Raw genomic sequence first — 24,775 nt, 5'->3', positions numbered from 1 at the left:
CCTAGGGATGTTGTGAGGGTTTAATAGTTAATACATCTTACAGTACTTAGAACAGTTGGCCGTAGTATATAAGTACTCAGTGAATACCAGGTCTTATTAACAGTAGAACTTACGGTAGACTACAAGCCAGCCGACACTGGCAGCCTAGCGTTCAGAGCTCTAAAGTCTGTGGTCCTCCATCCCATTTTTCAACTACCTGTTACACTTGCTGCACTGGATTTCAACTTCCACCGACAGCACAGTCCATTCCTCGGCACACCCTACCCCAGGCTCCTCTTTCTTTCTTTCTTTCTTTCTTTCTTTCTTTCTTTCTTTCTTTCTTTCTTTCTGTTTCTTTCTTTATTTTGAGAGACAGAGAAGGTGCACATGAGTGGGGGAGAGGCAGAGAGAGAGGGCAGCACAGAGCCCGATGTGGGGTTTGAACCCTTGAACCATGAGATCATGACCTGAGCCAAAACCAAGAGTCAGACGCTCAACCAAGTGAGCCACCCAGGCACCCCTGCAGGGTCTTGTTTCTTGGCATGGATTCAACCCCAGGCTGTGGCAGTTACTGAGTGAAGCACAGCTTGGTCCCACAGTAGTCTTAGAAAACTTGGTTGTCTCTGTAATTTAGCAATTACTTCCGCATTATTGTCTTATTTGCCCTGACAGTGTTTGCTTATCACAAGGACAGACAAACCCTAAAAAGCATCTCTACAGAAAACCAAATTTGAATACAAAGAATGTATACCAATAAAATGCAGAGTTATTTACAAAATGAAGACCATAAGGAATGATAACTATAAATGTTGCTATAAGCCTACCATTAACCTTATTACACAATGGGCTTTGGTTTCGTCGTTGTTGTTGTTGTTGTTGTTTTTAATATCTTTTACTTGACAGAATCAGAAATCTCAAAGTAAACTTGCCTAGAGCCAAGCTAAATTATCTCTTTTAAGGTCAGACCAGATATTTGCTTCATGCCAAGTTTCTTCATCCATGCATGTTGAAAGCCAGTAGTAAATACATCCTAAGAACCAAAGGTCAACGACAAAACAGGTAATGTCAACACTCTGTTTCAGCAAGCGCATGAACATGACAGATGTTCCAGTGTCTCTGTCCAGAGGCCACATAGAAATTATGTTGTGGTTTTCATAAATGCTTTTGATTAATTTTAAGGATTTTGGTGGATTGATTCAAACCACTCAGGCCTCTCCCTGGTTTATTCTTTGGTAAATAATTCTCCCTTTGAAGTCTGCAAACGTATTTGGAAGATATTAAAAATATTTTAGATACAAAAGGTGAAAAAAATCTGCGGCTTCAGAGGAATATCTCACCATTTGCAAAATGGTACTGGAATAATATCACAAGACCTAAGAGACAAGAATAACCAAAGAGTAAAGACGAGGCTACATTTCAGCTATTCTAACCCTTGAAAGTGGTATTGCAAAAAAAGGGGGGGAGGATGGGGAACTACCAATTCATCAATTCCAAGTAGTAGATTTTTTTCACATTTTAATATACCTAAAATCAGGATGCATCACACAATCCATGTCATGGCTTAATTTACAACAATTTTTCTTTCTTAGTGGTACATGAATTAGTGGCATACTTTTCGGTCTATAAATGTCTTAGATTTAATGAAATATGGTAAGTATTGGAATTTCTTTTGTCTCTCTGACCTTTCCTTCTCTATTCCTTTGTTTTCTTCGACTCTCCTATTCCTTTAGTTTTCCTTCTTTCCTCTCTTGAAAATATATGTAGATATAAATGTACATATATACGAATCAGATATATTCATATGCTCTACACACATATATACACCTGGCTTGGACCCATCCAATACCCCCCAAAAGAACTAGGGACCTCTCTTCTCTACCTGTTCATTTCCAAAGAACTGAACTGGAGTTCTTTTCCTCACCCCAAGCCCAAGGTGGTGTTCCTGTCTCAAAAAGAAAAGGGGCATTCAACTCAAAGCCGTCTTACTCTGTAGGAAAAGTTCAGTGAAAAGCCAGCTGTGGGGCAAAGTGAAAATTTCTCGCTAACATTAAGGATGCTGGTTCTGGTTTATCTATCCAGTCTCCATTCCTCACTAGCATGCCTAATAAAGGACTGACCTAAACTCTTTGTTCTGAAGTCCAGGAATGAGAGAGAAGACACTTAATTTTTCTCTTCCCTCATGGGAACAGGGTTATGGCCAACCCGTAGCTTGAATGAGCCTCTTTAATAAAGACACCAGCTTCCCCAGGGGCCCACATGCCCTGCATGGCAAATCTCAGGATTGTATTTTATCTTCAGAAAGCTTCCTCTTGGTGCCGCCAACACACAGGAATTATTAATTAATACAAAGCGGTGCATGTTCAAACAGCATGGGGGAAGGATCTCGGGAAACTCCAGGCCGCCTAAAATAAAGTTCTCATCAGTTTAAAAAACCCTTGAAGTTTGATGAAGATTTTACTCTGCTCACAGTTTAGCTAACCAAACTGATGGAAAACAAAGAAATCAGAATATTACATTTTACCCTCGCATTGGGTTGCATATAAAGTAACGAGCCTTTAAATAGGGCAACATTTTGGAGGCAATAAAGGAAAAATGCTTGGCAAATAATACATCCACATACAAAAAAGCTGGCTGAAAAGTCATTTGCTGGCACTCACCGATACTCCCCTCCAACTTTTCTCAAATCCTCCTATGTTTCTCTATTTCTAAGCCCCTTAGAACAGATATTCCAGATGTTCTCCCATCCCGACCCTGACAGCTTTTCCCACACACTAAATTGGGTAGCTCAAGAGGCAGCTGGGCGGCACCTGGGTGGCTCAGTCAGTTAAGCGTCCGACTTTGGCTCAGGTCATGATCTCATGGTTCGTGAGTTTGAGCCCACATCGGGCTCTCTGCTGTCAGGGCAGAGCCAGCTTCAGATCCTTTGTCTCCCTCCCTCCCTCTCTCTCTCCCTCTCTCTCTCTCCCCCCCCCCCCCCCCCCCCCCTCCCCCTCAAAAAAAAAAAAAAAAAAAAGAGGCAGCTGAAGTATGCCTGTTTCTCTGTGATTCAAGTTTTTGCACCTTCAGGAGTTGGTAGGAAGCTTGGTACTCAAGGCTTTTTTGCAATTCTGCTGGATTTGGCTTCCTAAGAGCATCAGCTTTAAGTGAACCCGGAGAGCAAGCAGGTGTAGTGAATGTTCATACCTTCTGGAAAGTCTCCATGGTGTGAGGGGGAAAGATGAAAAGAAAAGCATAGTTTCCTCTAATTTACAGGAAAACCAACAGTCAACATTTATTATTCATTTTCTTGGAGGGTACTTCTTCATGGTTCATTAATATCATGTATAAAATATTTCAAAACCTGTGCAGTTAATTGTCTATTTATAGATATTGCCGTGTTTTCCAACAATTACAGGAGCTGACTTAACCTAGTTAGGTAGGTATGAAAATAAACCTGGGAAAAAAATAAAGTTGATTCCTTTGGGTGAAATTTTTAGCCTTCTACATCTCAACACATCAACACATCTCAAGATGAACAGTATGTTTCAGTGATGACAATCTTGGGCTTTGGAATTAAACTTGACTTTGAATACTAGAGTCTCCACTAACAAGCTGTCTCACCTTGGATATGTTACTTAACATCTCGGGCCTCAGTTTCCTCCTCTGAAAAATGGGTATAATGTTACCTAATTGTTTTCTCATTTTCTGTCTAATTTTGAGTGTTCTTATTCCTTCCCGTACTTTCCACTTACTGATAAGTTACACATAGAATATGTAATATTCTTATTCTTTCAATGGTTCTCCTTAACTTTTAAATAGGCACGGCTAACTTAAAAGTTTGCCAGTTATCAATATCTCCATGCTTCTCCTAAACAAGGCACAACATTAGAATGCTTTCACTGGTGATTTACGACTGAATGCGGACTGGCATTTGAAGTCCATCTTGTTTGTTTTATCACCAAAACGCGTCATCATCAGTGTTTTTATTTTAACCAATCGTAACTTTTTTGATTTACCTACATCCTTGTCAATTTCTTCACCTGACAATGATTCTTTTGGGTTCGATTTCCTTCTTACTAGAATATACCCTTTAAGAGATGCTTTCAGCCCAGCATCTGTTACTGGGAAACTTCCAGCATGTGGCTGCTGATGTCTCAGGCCAGCACTCACACTTGACTTACAGATTAACCGGGAATGAAATTCACAGTGGACAGTCATCTATCTTCTCTCAGATGACACTACTCCAGACCTTACGATTTCTGCTGTTGCCTTTGAGAAGTCTGTTGATCTGACAGTGGTGATTCCTTTGGTGACAGTTTCTCTTTGCTCTTCAGTTGCTTTTACAATCTATTCTTTGTCTCCTGTGCTTTGCTTCTCAGTTTCACTTAGGCATGCTAGGTGTGGTCTCCTGGTGCTTCCTACATCTGAACAGACACGTTCCTTCACGGCTCTAGAATAAGATTAGGCATTATCTTATCGGAAATTCCCTCTACTCAATTCTGTCTCAGGAACAGTCTTTCCTTCTGGAATTCCTACGTGATGTATTTTGGGTCTTTTAATTGACTCTTTCAGGTCTCTTAACTTCTCCTTATATTCCATCTCTAGCCCATGCTACCTTCTGGCTAATTATTTTCAGATCCACCTTCCACTTCAGAATTCACATCCATAATAACATTCTCTTGTCACCTGAGCTACTATCTTATTCAGTTACAATCTCTTTCGCTGTTAGACCTTCTGTTACTTCATTTCTTTTTTTCCTTCTCATGCTGTCTTACCTTTTCTTTAAATCCTTTCATTTATGTCTTTTTTTTTTTTTTTTTTTTTTAGAGACAGAGCATGAGCAGGGGAGGGGCAGAGAGAGAGGAAGACACAGAACCGAAGGCAAGCTCTCTAGGCTCCGAGCTGTCAACATAGAGCCAGACATGGGGCTCGAACCCACGAACCGTGAGATCAAGACCTGAGCTGAAGTCCGACACTTAACCAACTGAGCTACCCAGGCACCCCTCATTTACGTCTTTAGTCATCTTAAGTATAATTATTTTATATTTCTCTTTCAGACAGTTTGTGTGCCTATTTCTGCTATTTATTTTTACCAGCTGACCTTGCCCGTGGTGGATTATTATCCTTTGTGTTTTGGGTTTGTGCAGGTTAAGTGCAGCTTACCTGGAGGAATCCCACCTAGGCTGAGGCACTCCCTCCATTGAGGTTTTCAGCTTGCATCTACCAGGCACCTTGGGGGCATTGCGGTCTGGGACCAATTTTAATATTAAATTCTCTGGCTGGAGTTTCCCAGACAATGCAGGTAAAGTAAATGAAAACCTTTAACTCACATGTGGTACAGATCTGAACTGAAAAATTCCCACAGGACATTTTACTTTACCATTCCAGCCCAGGCCAAGAAAGACAAGCTAGTTTCTTCAGATCTCCCATTACTAAAGGGTGGATTCTGGGTGCCTGGGTGGCTCACTCAGGTAAGCATCCTACTTCGGCTCAGGTCATGACCTCATGGTTTGTGGGTTCGAGCCCCATGTCAGGCTCTGTACTGACAGCTCAGAACCTGGAGCCCGCTTCGGATTCTGCGTCTCCCTCTCTCTCTGCCCCTCCCCTGCTGGTGTTCTGTCTCTCTGTCTCTCAAAAATAAACAAATGTTAACAAAATAAAAAATTTTAAAAAGGGATGGATTTTTTCGCCAAGGGTATGCACCTTTGAGGGCAGTGGTTTTGCTGGAGGGTTTCATTCAACTTCCCACTTTATGTTGGTCCAAGGCTTTATCATCTGTCTCTGCATGGGTGTGAAAATCAGATGCTGAGATAACTCCTCTTCCAGCACCCCAGCTCCCAGTTCATCTCTGGTTTGATTCTTAGACTTTTCATTTCTGCCTCTTGGGTGCCCTGTACCTTCTTGTGAGCTACAGGAAGCATTGAAAATCTTTGTTTTAAAAAAAAATGTTTTTTAATGTTTCTTTATTTTGAGAGAGAGAGAGAGACAGAGACAGAGTGTGGGCAAGGGAGGGATGGAAAGAGAGGGAGACACAGAATGTGAAGCAGGCTCCAGGCTCTGAGCTGTCAGCACAGGGCCCGACGCAGGGATCGAACTCACAAAGGGGGAAATCATGACCTGAGCCAATGTTGGCCACGCAACTAACTGAGCCACCACATGCCCCGCATTGAAAATCTTTAAAAAGTATATATTATTATATTTCATCTAGCATTTTTAAATTTATGTTTTTAATGTTTATTTATTATTGAGAGGGAGAGAGAGAGAGAGAGAGAGAGTGCAAGCCGGAGATGTGCAGAGAGGGGCAGGGACAGAGAATCTGAAGCAGGCTCCAGGCTCTGAGCTGTTAGCACAGAGCCCAATGCGGGGCTTGAACTCACAAACCTCAAGATCGTGATCTGAGCCAAAGCTCAACCGACTGAGCCACCCAGGCACCCCTCATTTAGCATTCTTAAGTGGTTGTAACAAGGGGATTTTCAGATTGCCTAGCCCGTAAAACTGTCACACCCAAACTCTCTGTTTGGTCGTTAACCTCCTTGAACGTATTACTTTGAGACAAAGAATATGTTTTTCAAATGTGTCATGTGGTGGTATAATACAAATAGATACTCGTGAAGATGTGGTATATCCTTGGATTAGATCTGCTGAAAACTTAGGCCTCGAGGTGAATAAATTCTTGTGAGAAATAATTGATATTTGATTCTTGATTAAATAAACACTGAATACTTCCACAAATTTTGTTGATCTTACAAGACAAGCTACAAAGTATAGCCACCTGTGTGCATATGGGACGTCATACGTGTAATTAGTTCTCTCTCCCATGCAACTTCCGGATGGTACCAAGCGAGGCCCCCATTTCTTAAAGGCACATTATTGCATAATGATTATAATTGTATACATATACTTTGCATGGATCTGACATATATTTTAGGAGAAAAATATAGCTAACTCCTTCATAAACGTTAGCAAATATATTCACATTTCATGAAACAACAAAGTTTTGTGGAAAACCTTGGAAAATTTTGTGGAAAATGTTGATAAGTTGCAAAGGGCGCAGGCTTGAAAGACCAAAGGGCCTGGGCTCTGATGCCATCTGTACTAGTTACTGGCTGTGTAACATTACGTGAGTTAATGAACCTCTCTGGGCCTCCCTTTCTTCATCAATAAAAGCAGAGATGAGAGATGCCCAGCAGGGCTGCAGTCAGAATTCAATGAGAGAATAAATTCATATAGCAGGTGCTGAATGAACATTGGGTGGAAAGACAGAAGGAAGGACAGAAGGAGAAAACGAAGGGAGGGAGGAAGGAAGGAAAAACTTGAACTGTTAAGGAATGGAGGTTGCCAGTGCTCCTCATTTCATTGAAGAACAGGACTATGTTGGCCCTGCTCTCCAATGAATTAGCTTAATGCTAATTTCCAAATAATCTTTGGCTAGATTGCTATCATTCACGCAAATTCATTCCATGTCTTGTGGAAAGTTTCATGTAACAACAAACACAAGTCTGATTGCCTGGAATCTGAGATGTTTGGAGACATCCACCCCTCAGGAAGGTCCCTCAGCAAAGAGTGGAGGGCATCAAACAATGAGAGCCCCTCGAGTGACTTTTGAATGCCAATGGTTATAACAGGGAGAAGAAACATTGCCTCTGAGCAAACTGGACTTTCAACTTTTCTGCCCCAAATAAGCAACCTAAAAAGAATCACAGAGCAAGAGGCTAGAAGGAAGTAAAACTACACAACGCTTTTGACCAGCACTCAGAACTCTACGAAGTCCTGCTCTCCCTCCAGAAATTTCGAAAGGAATAAAAAGAACACTTTCGTGGTCACTGTTTCTGCTGAGATGTTTTCACGATGTCTGTTCCCTACGAACAGGTTTAGAGGTATGTGAGAACACCAAATACCCTCAGAGGAAAATGAACTGGTCCTGTTCCCCTTATTTGGTGGTGTTTATTAGTCTTTGGTTTCTTTAAAAATACATCTCTGCCCTCAGGAATGTTGAAAGAGCCCAAGTATGTAACAGGGATGGTCAGCTCAAGCCCAACATGACACAGCAATTAATTCATCACTGGATGGGGACAGCTTACGTGCAGAAAACCATTCATATCACACCTCAGTCCATGAATATGGTTTTTCCATCCATTTCTGAGGCTAATTAGGGGAAAAGCTTGCTCTGAGTGAGCAGGTAGGCTTTTACATTTTATGTGAGTTAATTTCTCAGGAGATATCTGTATCACCTTGTTGATAGATATGAAGAAGAACATTTAGTAAGAAAAGAAACATGGCAATCATTCTAGGGTCCTACAGGATGTAAATGTGAGATGCAAACTAAAATACACAGTGTGTGAGAATGGATGAAGATGGTGAAGATGTAAAATGTAAAAATGTAAAAAAACCATTGCTTTCCTCCTTCATCAGAACCCTGGGCAGGAACCGCCACATCCCTATCGCTAGGAAAAATATATTGATTTGGAAATATCTTTCTAAATGTGGCAAGAATGCCCACAACGCTACTGGAGTTTTAGAAATGCAAATGCTCTGAACTAGTATCACATACATATGAGTTAACAGGCCACGTAAGTGTTAAGATATGTGCCTCTAGGTTAAAACATTGGTCAAATAAGGATAAGATGTTCAGAGAAATGGATAATGCGAGATAGCAATATTGTTTAATCTCACATGGATTACAACCCTGTTAATTTCAGCAAGATTGACCACGTTCTGGGTCATAAAACAAGCCTCAACAAATGTAAAAGAATTGAAATCACCCACAGTATAGTTGCTGCAACAGAATTAAGCTGAAAACCATACACAACTATCTCCGGAAAATCCCCAAGTATTTGGAAATTAAACAAGAAACAATTCATGAGTGAAAGAGGAAGTCACAAAGGAAATTAGAAAATAGTTTGAATTGAATGAAAATGAAAACAATGTATCAAAAATTGGGGGATGCAATAGTCAATATCCTACCGATTGAAAACAAGGCAAAGATGTTTTCCTTCACCATTGCTATTCAGAATTGTACAGGAAGTCCTAGCCACTGCAATAAGGCAATAAAAAGAAACAAAAAGTCTACAAATTAGAGAGGAGGCAGTGAAACCATCTCTGTTCACAGAAAAAAATTATTGTCAACATAGAAATTCCAAAAGAATCTATAAAAAAGCCATTAGAACTAATAAGAGTTTTGAAAAGTCATAATATTTGATATACAAAATCAGTAGTATTTCTATATACTAACAGTAAACAATTGGAAATTTAAATTCAAAGAAAACTTACCAAATATAATAGGACCAAAAAACATTTTAAACATTTAGGTGTAAATCTAACCAATGATGTCTAAGATCTGACTCCTGAAAACTAGACAAATGGATATTAAAAATAACACCTAAAAAATTAAGAAATATATCCTGTTCATGGATGGAAGACTAAAAAGTGTTGAGATGTTAATTTTCCCAAAAATGGATCTATAAATTCAAAACAATCCCAATAAAAATTTTAACAGGTTGCTTTGTAGAAATCAACAATATGATTTTCAAATTTATATGGATGGGCACCTGGGTGGCTCAGTTGGTTAAGCATCGACTCTGGATTTTGGTTCAGGTCATGATCTCACAGTTCATGGGACTGAGCCCCATGTGGGGTTCGATCAAGCCCTGCTTGGGATTGTCTTTCTTCTCTCTCTGCCCCTTCTCCCACTCACGTGCTCTCTCTCTCTCTCTCTCTCTCTCTCTCCCTCTCTCTCTCTCTCTCTCTCAAAATAAAAAAAAAATATTTAAAAAATAAAATAAAATTTCCATGGAAAGGCAAAGAAGTAGAATAGCTAAAACACTTATGAAAAAGAACAAAGTTGGAAGAGTACATGCTACCTGATATCCAGACTAATTAGCCACAGTCATCGGAACAGTGTGGTATTGACGAAAGGATAAGCCTTCAGATGAATAGAACTAGATACAGTGTCCAGAATAGACCCACACTGATTCAGTTAAGTGTTCAGTGAAAGAGCAAAGGTCTCACACAATTGGAGAAGACAGTCTTCTCATCAGACGATCCTGAAACAACTGGATAGTCACTTGCAAAAAAAGAGTGCCTTATTAATAAATTGACACCACATGGCTCATAGACCTAGATTTAAATCTAAAATTGTGAAACTTTTTAAAGAGAACAGAAAATTGTGACCTTGAATGAAGCTAAGATAATTTAAAAATTGTTTTAATGTTTATTTATTTTTGAAAGAGAGACAGAATACGAGTGGGTTAGGGACAGACAGAGAGGGAGACACAGAATCTGAAGCAGGCTCCAGGCTCTGAGCTGTCAGCACAGAGCCTGACGAGGGGCTCGAACTCACAAGCTGTAAGATCCTGACTTGAGCCGAAGTTGGACACTCAACTGACTGAGCCATCCAGGCGTCCCGAGGCAAAGACTATTTAGATACACAAAAGGCATGATCCATAAAAGAAAAAAACTGATAAATTGGAGTTTGTAGAAATGTTTAAATTATGCTCTTTGAAAACAAAAGCACTGTTATGAAAATGAAGAACAACCCACTGGCTGGAAAATATATGTGAAACAACGTACCTAATAATGGACTTGTGGCCAAAATAGATAAAGAACTCTCAACTTAATAATAAGAAAGCAAAATACCCAATTTTTTGAAAATATACTTGAACAAACACTTCACCACAGAAACAAATGCAAATTAAAACCACAATGATATATAATCATTGCAAACAATCATTGCAAAACCAAGTCATGTTGAAAATATGGAGCAACTAGAACTCTCATCTGCTGCAGGTGAAGGTGCAAAATTATTCAATCCATCTAAAAAACGGTTTGGTGATTTCTTATATACATTACGATTTCTTATATACACTACTATACGACTTAGGAATCTCCAGGGAAATGCAGATATAAGTACAGACAAAAACTTCGTGAATACTTAGAGCAGCTTTTTCATAATCACCTCAAAAAGGAGACAAACCAAATATCCTTCAGCTGATAAGTGATTTTAAAACTAGGATGTATCGGGGCACCTGGGTGGCTCAGTCGGTTGAGCGTCCAACTTCGGCTCAGGTCATGATCTCACGGTCCGTGGTTTCGAGCCTCGCGTCAGGCTCTGTGCTGGCAGCTCAGAGCCTGGAGCCTGTTTTGGATTCTGTGTCTCCCTCTTTCTCTGACCCTCCCCTGTTCATGCTCTCTCTCTGTCTCAAAAATAAATATATGTTAAAAAAAAATTAAAAAAAAAACTAGGATGTATCTATATAATGAAACCATAATTGACAATAAGAAGAAACAGGGGCGCCTGGGTGGCACAGTCGGTTAAGCATCCGACTTCAGCCAGGTCACGATCTCGCGGTCCGGGAGTTCGAGCCCCGCGTCGGGCTCTGGGCTGATGGCTCAGAGCCCGGAGCCTGTTTCCGATTCTGTGCCTCCCTCTCTCTCTGCCCCTCCCCCGTTCATGCTCTGTCTCTCTCTGTCCCAAAAATAAATAAACGTTGGAAAAAAAAAAATTAAAAAAAAAAAAAAGAAGAAACAAACTACTGGTATACATAACAACATGGATGAATCTCAAATGAAATATGCTACGATTTACTAAGACTACGTGGTATATGATTACATTATATGATACTCCAGAAAGAGCAAAACTCTCGGGACAGAAAACCTATATCAGTGGTTTCCAGGATCTGGGGAAAGAGTTGGTCACAAAGGGACACAGCATTTTTTACGGTGAGGAATTGACCTATGTCTTGATTGTGGCGAATTACATGACTGTATGCAATTGTCAAAACTTACAGAACTGTAAACTCAAACAGATAAAATCTCCTGCATATAAATTATACCTCAACAAATCGACTTTAAGTTTTTAAAAGAGCTTAAAAACCTGTTTTCCCCGGGAAAAAAACAGTATCAGAGCCAAGTAAATGAGAAAAAAAAATTTTTCAAAGAAGCACAGTGACTTCATCTAAGATGAAAGGAACTTAAAGGAATGGTTTCCAGGAGAAGATGAAACCAACCATTTAAGGTTAAGATGTCTGCAAAAACCAGCTTTATTTTTTTTTTAATTTTTATCATTTGAGAGAGAGAAAGAGAGAGACAGAGTGTGAGTGGGGGAGGGGAAGAGAGAGAGGGAGACACAGAATCCAAAGCAGGCTCCAGGTTCTGAGCTGTCAGCACAGAGCCCCAACATGGAGCTCAAACTCAGGAACCATGAGATCATGACCTGAGCCTGAGTTGGACGCTTAACCGACTGAGCCACCCAGGCGCCTCAAAAACCGCTTTATTCTGGCCTGAGAGGTCATCGGGAGAATACAGAGCGTCTTAAGAAATGAGAAACAATTTGCCAGCTGCTCAAGAGCTGAAGCAACTGAATCACAGAGAGTGGTGGGCAGAACCCAAGACACATGCCTATCTGTCCCCTGGTGTATACACTGTGCCTCATTTCCTCCACTGAGTGTGGGTGAGACTAGTAACCATGGGAAGGCATTCCTGTGATTAGGGGATTAGTTAGTTGACTTTGAGTTCCTCAAAGGGAGCATATCGTGGGTAGACCAGACCTAATCAGGTCAGCTTTTAAAAGAGGGGCCAGGCCCTCAAAAGATGGAAAGGTTCTCCTGTGCCAGAAACTATGAGGCAAAGACCCGAAAGTAGCCTGTAGGAGCTGAAAGCATCTCCAGCCTCGAGTCAGCAGGGAAGTGGAGACTGAATTCTGTCAACAGCCAGTGATTGTGGAAAGGTCACTCATCTGCAAACCTCAGCCGAGATCCCACCCCATCTTGACTTTGGACTTGGAAAGACTCTTGAGCAGAGAACCCACACCCGGTGTCTGACCTAGAGAAACTGAGATGATAAATGCATACTGGCTTAAGCCACTAAGTTTGTAGTGAATTTGTCACACAGCAATAGAAAACCAATTTGAAGAGTGAATTAAAATGTGTCAAGCCAGTTTAATCAATGAGAATAATTTCATGGTTTTGACTCCAAGAGTTCATCATCAAATAGTAGGCTAGTTTTTTAAGTTTATTTATTTATTTTTGAGAGAGAGAGAGAGAGAGAGAGAGAGAGAAAGAATGAGTGGGGGAGAGAAGCAGAAAGAGAGGGAGAGAGAGAGAATCCCAAGCAGGTTCGAACACACTGTCAGCACAGAGCCTGATGCGGGGCTCAATCCCATGAACTGTGAGATCATGACCTGAGACGAAATCAAGAGTCAGATGCTTAACTGCGTGAGCCACCAGGTGACCCAATAGTAGGCTGGTTTTAGTGATTTACTATCCATTGAATCAAAAAGCATCACAGAAGGTAACATCATAGAAGGAGGAACACGAAAGGGATGACACCTTTGGGGAAAAATCTCCCTTGGTTCTGTCCAGTGCTGACCAAGAGAGCCCAGGATAGACTGGTGGAGGGGCCTTCTGCTGGAGGTTCTCTGATCTTGTCTCCTTGCACTTGGTAACCCACTGTCCCTACAGACTTCCCTTCTCCACTTCCAGGCCATGACTGCAGTCACCCAAGTACTAATACTGTCCTCTCTGCGGCTGGACACCCTCCCACAGAACTCCAGGATCAACGGTGACATACAGAGCGGAAACACGTCAGTGCTCACCAGACCTTCTTAACACTCATTGTTAACACACTCGCTTGTGAGGCTAGTCACCAGGAAATGGCCACTCAGCTTTATAACCATAAAAGAAACCATGAATCATTCCTCAAGCAACTTTCCATATATGTGAAAACAGAAAGAGGGTTTTTCTCCCCACAGACATTATTGTTTGAACTACAGATTGCATACAGCAAATTAAAAAAAAAATTATTCTTCATTTTCATCACATTGTCAATTCTTTTATTCTAGAAAATTCTCTATTCTAAACATTGTATAATGAAAATGGAATAAATAACTTACCTTGTAACTTTTCAATCTGATGAAATCAACCTTCATAGAGACAAATTGATCCGAATTTCTACTGATGTTCTTAAGATGTTCTACAAGATCCGCGCAGAACTTGTAACCTCCTTTAAGCACACACAGGACCATAATGTCACAGTTTCCTATGTCTTTCATAATATCCTTAGCCAGCCGCTCAGTTCTGAAAGAGGGATTACAAGATATATTAAAGCATAAGTACTTCTGAGTGTTTTTGTTCCTTTCAAAAAAAATGCACGATGCACTACACACATTAGATTATGCAGGAGAACGTGGAAGACGTTGGGAGACAGAAGGCTACAGATAAAGAAGCTTTGTGAAAGCTGGACAAAGAGAGAGTATTCAAAACACATTTCTAATAACTGCATCATCAATAGTACATTTTTGCTTCTCTGTGTCACAAAAATTAGTAAGATGTAAAATATATGTCAAAGATCATGAATGCTATTATTTTATCACTCCAGAGCCTGGTTGATAACCTTAACAACAATGCTGTGAAAGTATCTGGTGATGTTATAGCAGAGAGAGAGGAAATGGAGAATGACTCACCCACCTTATAACACTAGAGGACACGGGAAGAAAAGTCAAGCCCATGGAAACTAACAAAAGAATAACATCTGTCTCCTATTTCACAAAGGTGGCACATTACCTATGTGAAGGGTGCCGGGAGTGCAATTTCCAGTAGACATCATTTCCATGGAGCACCATGTGAATGAGGTTTCTCTGGAGCTATGCAGTGATGCAGCCTTGGGCTGGCACCCAATGCCTAATTTGGAACGGTTACTGTATTTTTTCTAATTGTTTCATGTCTATAAGTCCATTACCAATACATGCATACAACATTAAAACCTTGAATGGAGGCAGGATCTAAGATGCATATTAAAAAAACAAATTCCTGGGGTGCCCGGCTGGCTCAGTCGGTTAAGTGTCTGACTCTTGATTTCGGCTCAGACCATGATCTCAGGGTTGTGAGATTGAGTCCTGCATCAGGCTCTGTGCTGAGCGTGGAGCCTGCTTGAGATTCTCTCTCTCTCCCTCTCTCTCTGCCCCTCCCCTACTCTCATGCACATGTGCACTCTCTTGAAAAAAAACAAAAAAACAAACAAACAAAAAACTCCTACTGACACTTCAGACAGAATTAGATTTAAAATGAGTTAACTGGGGGCGCCTGGGTGGCTCAGTTGGTTGAGCGGCTGCCTTCGGCTCAGGTCACGATCTCGCGGTCTGTGAGTTCGAGCCCTGCGTCAGGCTCTGGGCTGATGGCTCAGAGCCTGGAGCCTGCTTCCGATTCTGTGTCTCCCTCTCTCTCTGCCCCTCCCCTGCTTGCTCTCTGTCTCTGTCTCTGTCTCTCTCTCAAAAATAATAAACATTAAAAAAAATTAAAAAAAAATAAAATAAAATGAGTTAACTGAATGATCTGAATATATATATGTGTATATATATATGTGTATATATATATATACGTGTATATGTGTATTATATATATATAAATATACACACATATATATGTGTGTGTGTGCAGAAAGCATTACATTACATATGTTCTACATATCTAATATATTATATATTGTATATATTATATAACTTATATGTATGTGTGTGTGCTTACATATGTACACACATATACATATAAAATGGCAACCAGGCTTCAGGCAATGTTTCTCAAAATATGATCATCAAGAAAATGTATATCAGCATGCCAGATATTCAAAGGGACATTTGTCTTCAGCATAATGGAGTAAGGTGGTCAACACATCCTCTCTACAAAAAAGCAACTATGAAGCTGGATGAAACTGTCAAAAACAACCATTTCTCCACTCTGGAAGTTAACTAGAGGCATATAACAAACTGAGAATCATTTATTCATGAAAACATTGAACAATGGGTAGAAATAATGTTCCCATCTCCCTGAGCCCCACGTTAGCTCTGTTGTTCAACCAGGTAGTTCAGTCAGGGTGGGGCACTGCCAGAGAGAGCTCACCTGGCCGGGAGCATTATCAGTTAGTGCAGCCATCTTGGTAGCATGTGAACAGAGAAAGCCAAGGCCCCATTATCACAAAGTTTCCTTTTTTTTTTTTTTAATTTTTTTTCAACGTTTTTTATTTATTTTTGGGACAGAGAGACAGAGCATGAACGGGGGAGGGGCAGAGAGAGAGGGAGACACAGAATCAGAAATAGGCTCCAGGCTCTGAGCCATCAGCCCAGAGCCCGACGCGGGGCTCGAACTCACAGACCGCGAGATCGTGACCTGGCTGAAGTTGGACGCCCAACCGACTGCGCCACCCAGGCGCCCCCAAAGTTCCCTTTTTGAGCAACTAACTGGCAGACTAGTCTAGTCAAGGATTTGATAGGGAGTTTTGGAAGGTTAGGGTCATGGGAGAGGGGTAGACAATAAACTCTTCACATATCCCAAGTTGACCAGAAGCTATATATAAGCACAGCAGAAACAAGCATAGGACCAGGCTACCCATACATTCCTGAAAGATGGAGCCTATAAGCATGGGCAGAAGAGGCACAAGAAAGCACGGTGAAAAATAAGGACCAGGGAAAACTTGAAAAATGCTGGCAATTTGAATGTACTTGCCAGCCTCCACACACATTCATCAGCAGAAAGCAGAAGCTTTACTGGCTTGAGGTATTTGAGTACAATCTCTAACCAATCTTAGACTGAAGACTAAGCTATTCAGACACAGGGGTTAAGGCTTAGTAAGTGAGACTTACAAGTAAAAACAAGAAAAATAAATTGCATGTCATCAGAGTCCACACACTGTGGGGGAGACAGTTTCCACAGAGTAGAAGATGAAAACAAAAAAAACCAAGAACAAGGGCAGTGAACAGAAAATCATTACAAATATGGTGGATATTAAACGAACTATATCAATAATCACTTTAAATGTGAGTGATCTAAACACACCAGTTAAAAGACAGAGACTGGGGCGCCTGGGTGGCGCAGTCGGTTGGGCGTCCGACTTCAGCCAGGTCACGATCTCGCGGTCCGGGAGTTCGAGCCCCGCGTCGGGCTCTGGGCGGATGGCTCAGAGCCTGGAGCCTGTTTCCGATTCTGTGTCTCCCTCTCTCTCTGCCCCTCCCCCGTTCATGCTCTGTCTCTCTCTGTCCCAAAAATCAATAAACGTTGAAAAAAAAAGACAGAGACTGTTAGAGAGTGGATTAAAAAAAAAAAGACCCTAACATATGTTGTCTATAAATACGAAGACACTCATAAATGAAAAGTAAAAAGATAGAGAGAGACATACTATACTAACATTAATCAAAAGAAAGCAGGAGCAACTTACTGATTTCAAATAAAGCAGATTTCAGAGCAAGGAGATTATCAGGAATAAAGAGGGGCATTATACAACAATAAAGAGGTCAATTTTCCAAGAAGGCATAGCAATCCTTTTTTTTTTTTTTTTAATTTTTTTTTTCAACGTTTTTATTTATTTTTGGGACAGAGAGAGACAGAGCATGAACGGGGGAGGGGCAGAGAGAGAGGGAGACACAGAATCAGAAACAGGCTCCAGGCTCTGAGCCATCAGCCCAGAGCCCGACGCGGGGCTCGAACTCACGGACCGCGAGATCGTGACCTGGCTGAAGTCGGACGCCCAACCGACTGCGCCACCCAGGCGCCCCAAGAAGGCATAGCAATCCTTAATGTGCATGCATCCAACAACAGAATGTCAAACACTGACAGAACTACAATGAAAAATAGATGAATCCACTCTTGCAGTCGGAGACCTCAATACCCCTCTCTCAGTAATTGATAGATCTAGCAGTCAGAAAACCAGTAAGGATATAGTTAAACCACACAGTACCATAAATCAACCAGACCTAACTGGCACTTATAGAATACTGCATCTAACATTCTTTTCTCAATTGGGGCGCCTGGGTGGCTCAGTCGGTTGGGCGGCCGACTTCGGCTCGGGTCATGATCTCGAACTCCATGAGTTCCAGCCCCACGTCAGGGTCAGAGCGGGTCAGCACAGAGCCTGGAGCCTGTTTCGGATTCTGTGTCTCCCTCTCTCTCTGACCCTCCCCCGTTCATGCTCTGTCTCTCTCTGTCTCAAAAATAAATAAACGTTAAAAAAAAAATTTAACATTCTTCTCAGAAGATATGAATAAGAAAATGAAGACAAGCCACGGGCTAAGGTGGTAGGATATTCAAAAATCATATATCTGCTAACGGACTTGTATCCAGAATATATAAAGAACCCTTACAACCCAATCAGAAGACAACCCACACAGTGTAAAAATGGCAGAAGACTTAAATAGTCATCTCTCCAAAGTAAATAAATAAATAAATAAATAAATAAATAAATAAATAAATAACAAGCACATGAATCCTTAGGAAAATGCAAATTAAAATCACAATGAGATAGTTTTATATATCCACTAGAATGGCTATAGTCAAAAGGACAGGCAATACTAAATGTTGGCAACTATGTGGAGAAACTGGAACCCTCATCCTTGCTGGTAGAAATGTAAAATGGTACAGTCACTTTGGAAATAAGTGGCAGTTTCTCAAGCTTAACTATCAAACACAGAATACCACTCCAAGGAATCTATCCAAGAGAAATGAAAAGATATATCCACACAAAAACTTACATGTGAATGATCATAGATACATGTTCCTAGAAGCCCCAAACTAGAAATCCAAATAACTATCGACTGGTAAATCAATAATTAGGTATTGTATGATTTAACTTATATGCAATGTTCAGAAAAGACAAATCTATAGAGAAAGAAATCCAACTAGTGACCACCTGATGCTGAAGGTAGGAATGGGGATTGACAGCCAACAAACTTTTGGGGATTCTAGAAATATTATAAAATGATAGTTGTGCTTGCCCAACTATAAAAAATTACTAAACATCATTGAGTCATTTATCTACAATGGGTAAACTTTACAATATGTAAATTATATCTTAATGAATTCATTCCTGGGCTCCACCCCCAACCATTGAAGCAAAATTTCCAGACATAAAACGTAAGAATATGCATTTTTTTAAAAGATTTTTTTTCAGTTTATTTATTCTGAGAGAGAGAGAGAGAGAGAGAGAGAGAGAGAGAGAGTTGGGGAAAGGCAGAAAGAGAAGGAGAGAGAGAGAATTCCAAGCAGGATCTGCACCGCCGTGGGGAGCCTGATGCGGGCCTTGATCCCATGAACCACAAGATCATGACTTGAGCTAAAACCAAGACTTGGATGCTTAACCGACTGAGACACCCAGGTGCCTCAAGAAATTGCATCTAACGACTTCACTGGGTAAGTCTCCTGTACTGGGGACTGGCTTTGAGTAACCTTACCAGGACTCAATCTTGTAGTAGATCAGGATGCAATTAACTAAAGATACAAAATTAAGGTGGGAAAAGCAGGAATTTGTTTAAACCAGAGGGTTCTCGAACCCGTGTTAAGGGAAAAATGGCTCTGAATTGTTAAGAGGGAAACTGAATACAAGTGTTTTACTGCACAACAAAAGTTGGTGTAATTGTTAAAGTCAAGCAAGTTTCCTTCCCTTTTGTTTTTTCTTTTTTTGCAGGAATTTCCATATCTTTAATGTGAATTGCCATCAGGGAGATCTGGCCATTCGGGAGATGCAAAATTTCCCAAGTTTATTTGATCACAGAACATTTTGTTCCTTCTGAAGACTGGGGCTTGTATTCCACAGACAGCCATGTTAGGCCACAAGAAACTCCAAACTAGACCTTATTTTAATAATATACTATAGTTTGAGAGAACATGCAATATGCAGGTCTTATCCAATGGAAAAATCTTGGAGAAAAGAATGACATTTCCTTTGCTTACAGACAGGAATTGATGGAAAGATAATATCCTGGGAATGTGACTGTCTTGTGTTTTTCATACTTTACTTTGGCTAAGGACTTATTTCATAAAGTTAAATATTAACTCGGAAGAATAGAACAGATTTTTTAAAATAGAGGCAAAAGTACTCTGGTTTAAGGAAAAATAAGGGGTGGGGAGTCCAAAGTTTCAATTTGCTACTATTCCCTGGTGCCTCTCCCACCCCCATTTCTGGGTGTCTGAAGAACCTCTGTGTTCCTGGGAGTGCACCGTGAAATCTATGAGGCTTGCTTTCCATATACATGTGAAGGCTTATGTATTTGATCTTTGCACAAGAAATGAGAGGTACATGGAAAGGTAATAGCTTGGGCATTAAGCGGTTCTGTGAAACGGGGTATATGACCTTTAAATCCTGATGCTTACGGCAGACTCAAGTGGAGGAGGCTCTCTGAAAACCAAGAAACAAATGGTGACTTAGGAGCTTAGAACAGGAGAGAAAATGTTGTCTTTTGGAAAAGCAACTGGCTAGGAAGGGGCTAAAGAATATCTACACAGGATGGTCAGAAAGAACTGGAAATAGTATTCTAGAAATAGTGCTGTGCAGATATTTTTAAGCTGAAAATATTCCTATTCCCAAAATATTACCACTGCCTGGAAAACATAATCGTGCACAGACTGGCTGATCTGTGATACGTTGCCTGATCCCAGCTAAATGCTAGCTGCAGGAAAAGCCTGGGCTTTACGGGTGTGTCCTACGAAGGCAAAGTTCACCTGTTAATTATTCCAGGTTAACTCAAGAGTCTGTGACAAAATGTAAGACAGAGGTCCTCAGGTAAAGAGCAATGCTTCCCCTCCCCCCAAAAGAGCAATGCTTTCCCTAATCCTTTTTTTTTTGTTACCAGTTTGCACAAGGCATTGTTATTTTGAGGCTGCTACTTATAATATATATATTCTTACCATTTCCCCTGAAATGTCCAGGTAAACAGTTCAGTCAAAGTAGAGATTCATTTTATTCCAAATGCTCTGTCCTATAAAAGCTCTGTCTGCCTCTATGTGAGAGAGACTCAGGAGGAGGGGTGTAAAGTGTATTGTATGATTCACACAAGAGAGGGCCAGCCAGCACAGGACCAAGACTGACGCCAAGAAATAACACTCACCTGTCCACAACGATGCCATGAGGTATGAGGACATACTCCAAATCTCCATAATAGTGCTGTGGATACGTGAATAAATTCAAGTCATATCCTGGCCAGTCATCCGTAATCTGCAAATCAAATTACTTCAGTTACAATATTTTTCATTGAAATTTATTTTTAAAGCATAAATAAACAAAAAAGAGGATCATTTGGAACAAAAAGAATAATATTGAAAACAGAGAAAAGGTCTGACGATCAATATGACATTAAATTACATTCTGTCAACCTATGAAAAGATCAGTGGGAAATTTGTTTCACGAAAACCGATAAAGAATCTAGTCCTGAAATGAACGGAGAATTCCATTCCTAACTTTTGGCGGGTTATACGACGAAATATCAACTTACTGTCTTACGGCTCACCTGATAGCAGTGTTTGTAAGAGCGGATATGTGTAAATACATAATTTATGTCTACGTTACATCGTATATGACTATAAGTAACACTATGTTCATAATTATATTAATATGGAACTCCAGCCGGTCCTAGCGGGAAAAACTGCTCCAGAAACTGCCTATTCATGTAGTGGACAGAGTGCCAGCAAATCCCACTCTTGCTGAGCACTGGTTGTGCAACTTGTATGGTTAGAAAAGTGAAGATGTGGGAGAGAAAATGAAGGTGAAGAGTGAGTTACTGTTACTTTCAGATCATCGAGAAAGGATGCAACAGGGACGTGTTAGCACTCAACTCATTCCATAGCTGTATTGCAGGTTCGTATTCTTTAATGACTCCTGCACGTTTCTGTCAGACTCCTCTCTTCAGCTTTAAGCTTTCATAATGCACAGCCATCCTAATTTCCCAGCCCAATGCCTGAAACCATCGCCTTCCCATCCTCAGAGTGGTCTTCTATCAAGTTGTGACCCTTCGCAGCTCTCTGGGTTCTGTGCATGTGTCTGTCTTGCACCCGCATGCCCCTTTCTTTCCCCCTCTTCCTCTGTATCTCAAGCTCAGCCTCCTCCACAGAAGCTCAGGTCAGGCCCCACTTCCTTCTGGAAGCCTTGCTGACTGTGCCTGCTCTCTGATTTTTCCTCCCAAACTCTTTGTAAATGGGCTCCTTGTAGCTCTCTGTCTTTTTAAAGGCTCTCATTCAGGCTCCTTGAGAAGACTCCTGCCTCTTCTAGCCTCTGACTCACTCAGTCTTACCTGTTATAGAACTCATTTACTTCATTTAATGCTGGGATGCCCCCCTACTTTCCATCCTCCTCATCCAAGACTCAAAATCTTAGCTCAGGTTTTGAAAGGGCAACTTATGGTCCAGCCCCCACCCACTCCCACTCCAGTTCTGGGTTCAGGAATGCCAGCCAAACCAAACTCATGGCATTTCCTTCCAAATTTATCCCTTCCCTATCTTAGCAAAGGACAACTTATTTTTCTACTTGCTCAGGTCGAAATGTTGGAGTTGTTGTTGGCTTCTTTCTTTCGTTCCCTCACGAAACCCGTTAGCAAATCCCATGATCAATTCCTTCAAAATTCAACCAAGACCAGCTCTCAGCATCCCGACTGCTGCCTCCCGGTCCATGCCACCATCATTTCTCCGGGACCATTGCCATAGTTGTTAGGCTTGCCTCCCTGCTTCCACGTTGGCACCTCCACCCCATTCCAACAGGGCAGCTGCAGCACTCATTTAAAAAGGCACATCATGGGGCGCCTGGGTGGCGCAGTCGGTTGAGCGTCCGACTTCAGCCAGGTCACGATCTCACGGTCCGTGAGTTCGAGCCCCGCGTCGGGCTCTGGGCTGGCGGCTCGGAGCCTGGAGCCGGTTTCCGATTCTGTGTCTCCCTCTCTCTCTGCCCCTCCCCCGTTCATGCTCTGTCTCTCTCTGTCCCCAAAATAAATAAACGTTGAAAAAAAAAGTTAAAAAAAAATAAAAAGGCACATCATATCATGGCTGTCTCCTGCTAATCTCCCAAGGGCTTCCCATTTCCCTCTGAGCACAATCCAGAGTCTTCACTGTGGCCCACAGGAGCTACCTCTCTGACTCGTCTGCAGGGATTCCCTTCCTCCTTCACTCTGCTTCAGCCGCATTCTTCTTGCTGATCCTTGAAAATGCCAAGCATGCTCCTGCACCAACACCTGCTATTTCTCTTGCCTACAGTACTCTTCCCCCAGATTTCTACATGGTTTACACTTCACTTCCTTCCAGTCTCCATTTAAATGTCACCTTCACAGAGAGGCCTTACCCGATCACCTACATAAAATAGCACCCCCTTCCTTCCTACTCATCGCTGTATCCCTTTTACCCAGCTTTACTTTCCTTCACAGCACATATTCCCACTGGATGTGACACATGGATGTCTCTCTGTGTTCTGTCTTATCTCCCCCGACTAGAACGTTAGTGCCTTCTGACAGAGACTCTGTCTGATTCACTGTTGACACCCCAGTGCTCAGGACACGGATCTGGAATATAGTACGTGCTCAAAAATGTTCAACGAGTTAACGAATGACACATTCTCCACCCGCAGACTACCCAATCCTACCTGAGCTCCAGCCCAAACTGATTTGTCTTGGTTTGTCTCCTTGTAATACAGAGCACCGCTATTCAAGGCTCTGGGAATTCACATCTACCACCGGCAGATTGTTAGCCAAATGGTGTGTGTCATCTGCATATTTGAAAAGTATCACATTTGCTCTGCTTCTATCAGCAAATTGGCTGCGTGCAACTGTTGAATTTGCACAGAGCAGCTCTGTTTTCCAGCCCTGAGAACTCCCTGGGCCTGCTGTAACCACTAACACCACAGGCCCCTGTCAGAGCCTAAACACTAGCTGTATGTGAGGAGCCTCCAGAAGATCCTCTGGCAAGCCACAGTAAAGGCCAGGTAAGAACCCCAACCAGCATGAGGCCCCAGGGTGATCATTCAAGTGCACGGCATTTTCCGGCTCCCCTTCCAGACCACACACGCTTACCCACTCCACTCCCTGGAGCCCTTCCAGGTGGTGGCATCATTCACTAGTGGTCTTCGGAGCCCATTCTTCCGACCATGCAAATCCTTTACTGCCCCCTGCTCTGGCTGCATCTCAGAGCCTACATTCCTCTCTGTGTTCTAGACCTTAGCTCTGACGCTTACTCGGCTGTGATGCTAGAGAAAGTACTCACCCTGTCTGAGACTCTGTTGCCGCTTCCTTTAAATAAGACACAATAAAACCTCTGGACAGGGCTGGGGTGAGGATTAACAGAGAACGGAGAGTCTCCAAAGCAGGTAGGAACAACCCCATTGGAAGGTTACTGCAAAGAAGCTGCCTCTACGATACGATGGACTGAATTATGCCCCCCTAAAAGTCATATGTTGAAGCATTACGATGACATTAGGAGGTGGGGCCTTTTGGAAGCCATTAGGTCATGAGGGTGGAGCCTTTGTGATGGAATCAGTGCTCTTATAAGAGAAAAATAATGAGATCTCTAGTGATCTTCTTCTCTGTTTTTTTTCTCTCTCTCCCTCCCACCCTCCCTCTACCTCTCTCTCTCTGCCATGTGTGGACACAAAGAGATGAATAGGAAGGCAGCCACATACAAGTCAGCAAGACTGGCTTAACCAGGAATGAAATCAGGCAGCACCTTGATGTTGGACTTGTAGCCTCCAGAACTATGAGAAATACATGTCTATTGTTTAAAACAAATAAAGAAAAACAAAAGAGAGAGAGAGAAAGAAAGATAGAACAGATCTTAGAGTTCCTAGGACATTTCCTGGTGAATAAGTGCCTAATAAATGATACCAAAAAGATCAAAAAAGGGGTGCCTGGGTGGCTCAGTCAGTTCAGCATCCAACTTTTGATCTCAGCTCAGGTCCTGATATCAGGATTGTGAGTTCAAGCCCTGAAGTAAACTCTGTGCTGGGCCTGAAGCCTACTTAAGAAGAAGAAGGAGAAGAAGAAAGAGGAGAAGAAGAAGAAGAAGAAGAAGAAGAAGAAGAAGAAGAAGAA

General features: G+C 41.6%; 1 protein-coding gene across 2 annotated transcripts in view; it reads right to left on the bottom strand.

Moving 5' to 3' along the window:
- The window catches only part of PRTFDC1 (phosphoribosyl transferase domain containing 1), a 102,975-nt gene that overhangs the window by 71,645 nt on the left and 6,555 nt on the right, over nt 1-24,775 (bottom strand). For both annotated transcript variants that reach the window (XM_040451192.1, XM_040451191.1), the window contains exons 2-3: nt 20,822-20,928; nt 13,847-14,030 (exon numbers count right to left, since the gene is read on the bottom strand). In XM_040451192.1, coding sequence (XP_040307126.1) covers nt 13,847-14,030; nt 20,822-20,928 — 291 coding nt within the window. The remainder of the gene's footprint in view (nt 1-13,846; nt 14,031-20,821; nt 20,929-24,775) is intronic.

Source organism: Herpailurus yagouaroundi, unplaced genomic scaffold (assembly GCF_014898765.1).
Source record: "Herpailurus yagouaroundi ecotype Mexico unplaced genomic scaffold, PumYag 203, whole genome shotgun sequence".
Lineage (NCBI taxonomy): Eukaryota > Metazoa > Chordata > Mammalia > Carnivora > Felidae > Herpailurus > Herpailurus yagouaroundi.
This window is presented reverse-complemented; position numbering and strand designations above follow the sequence as displayed.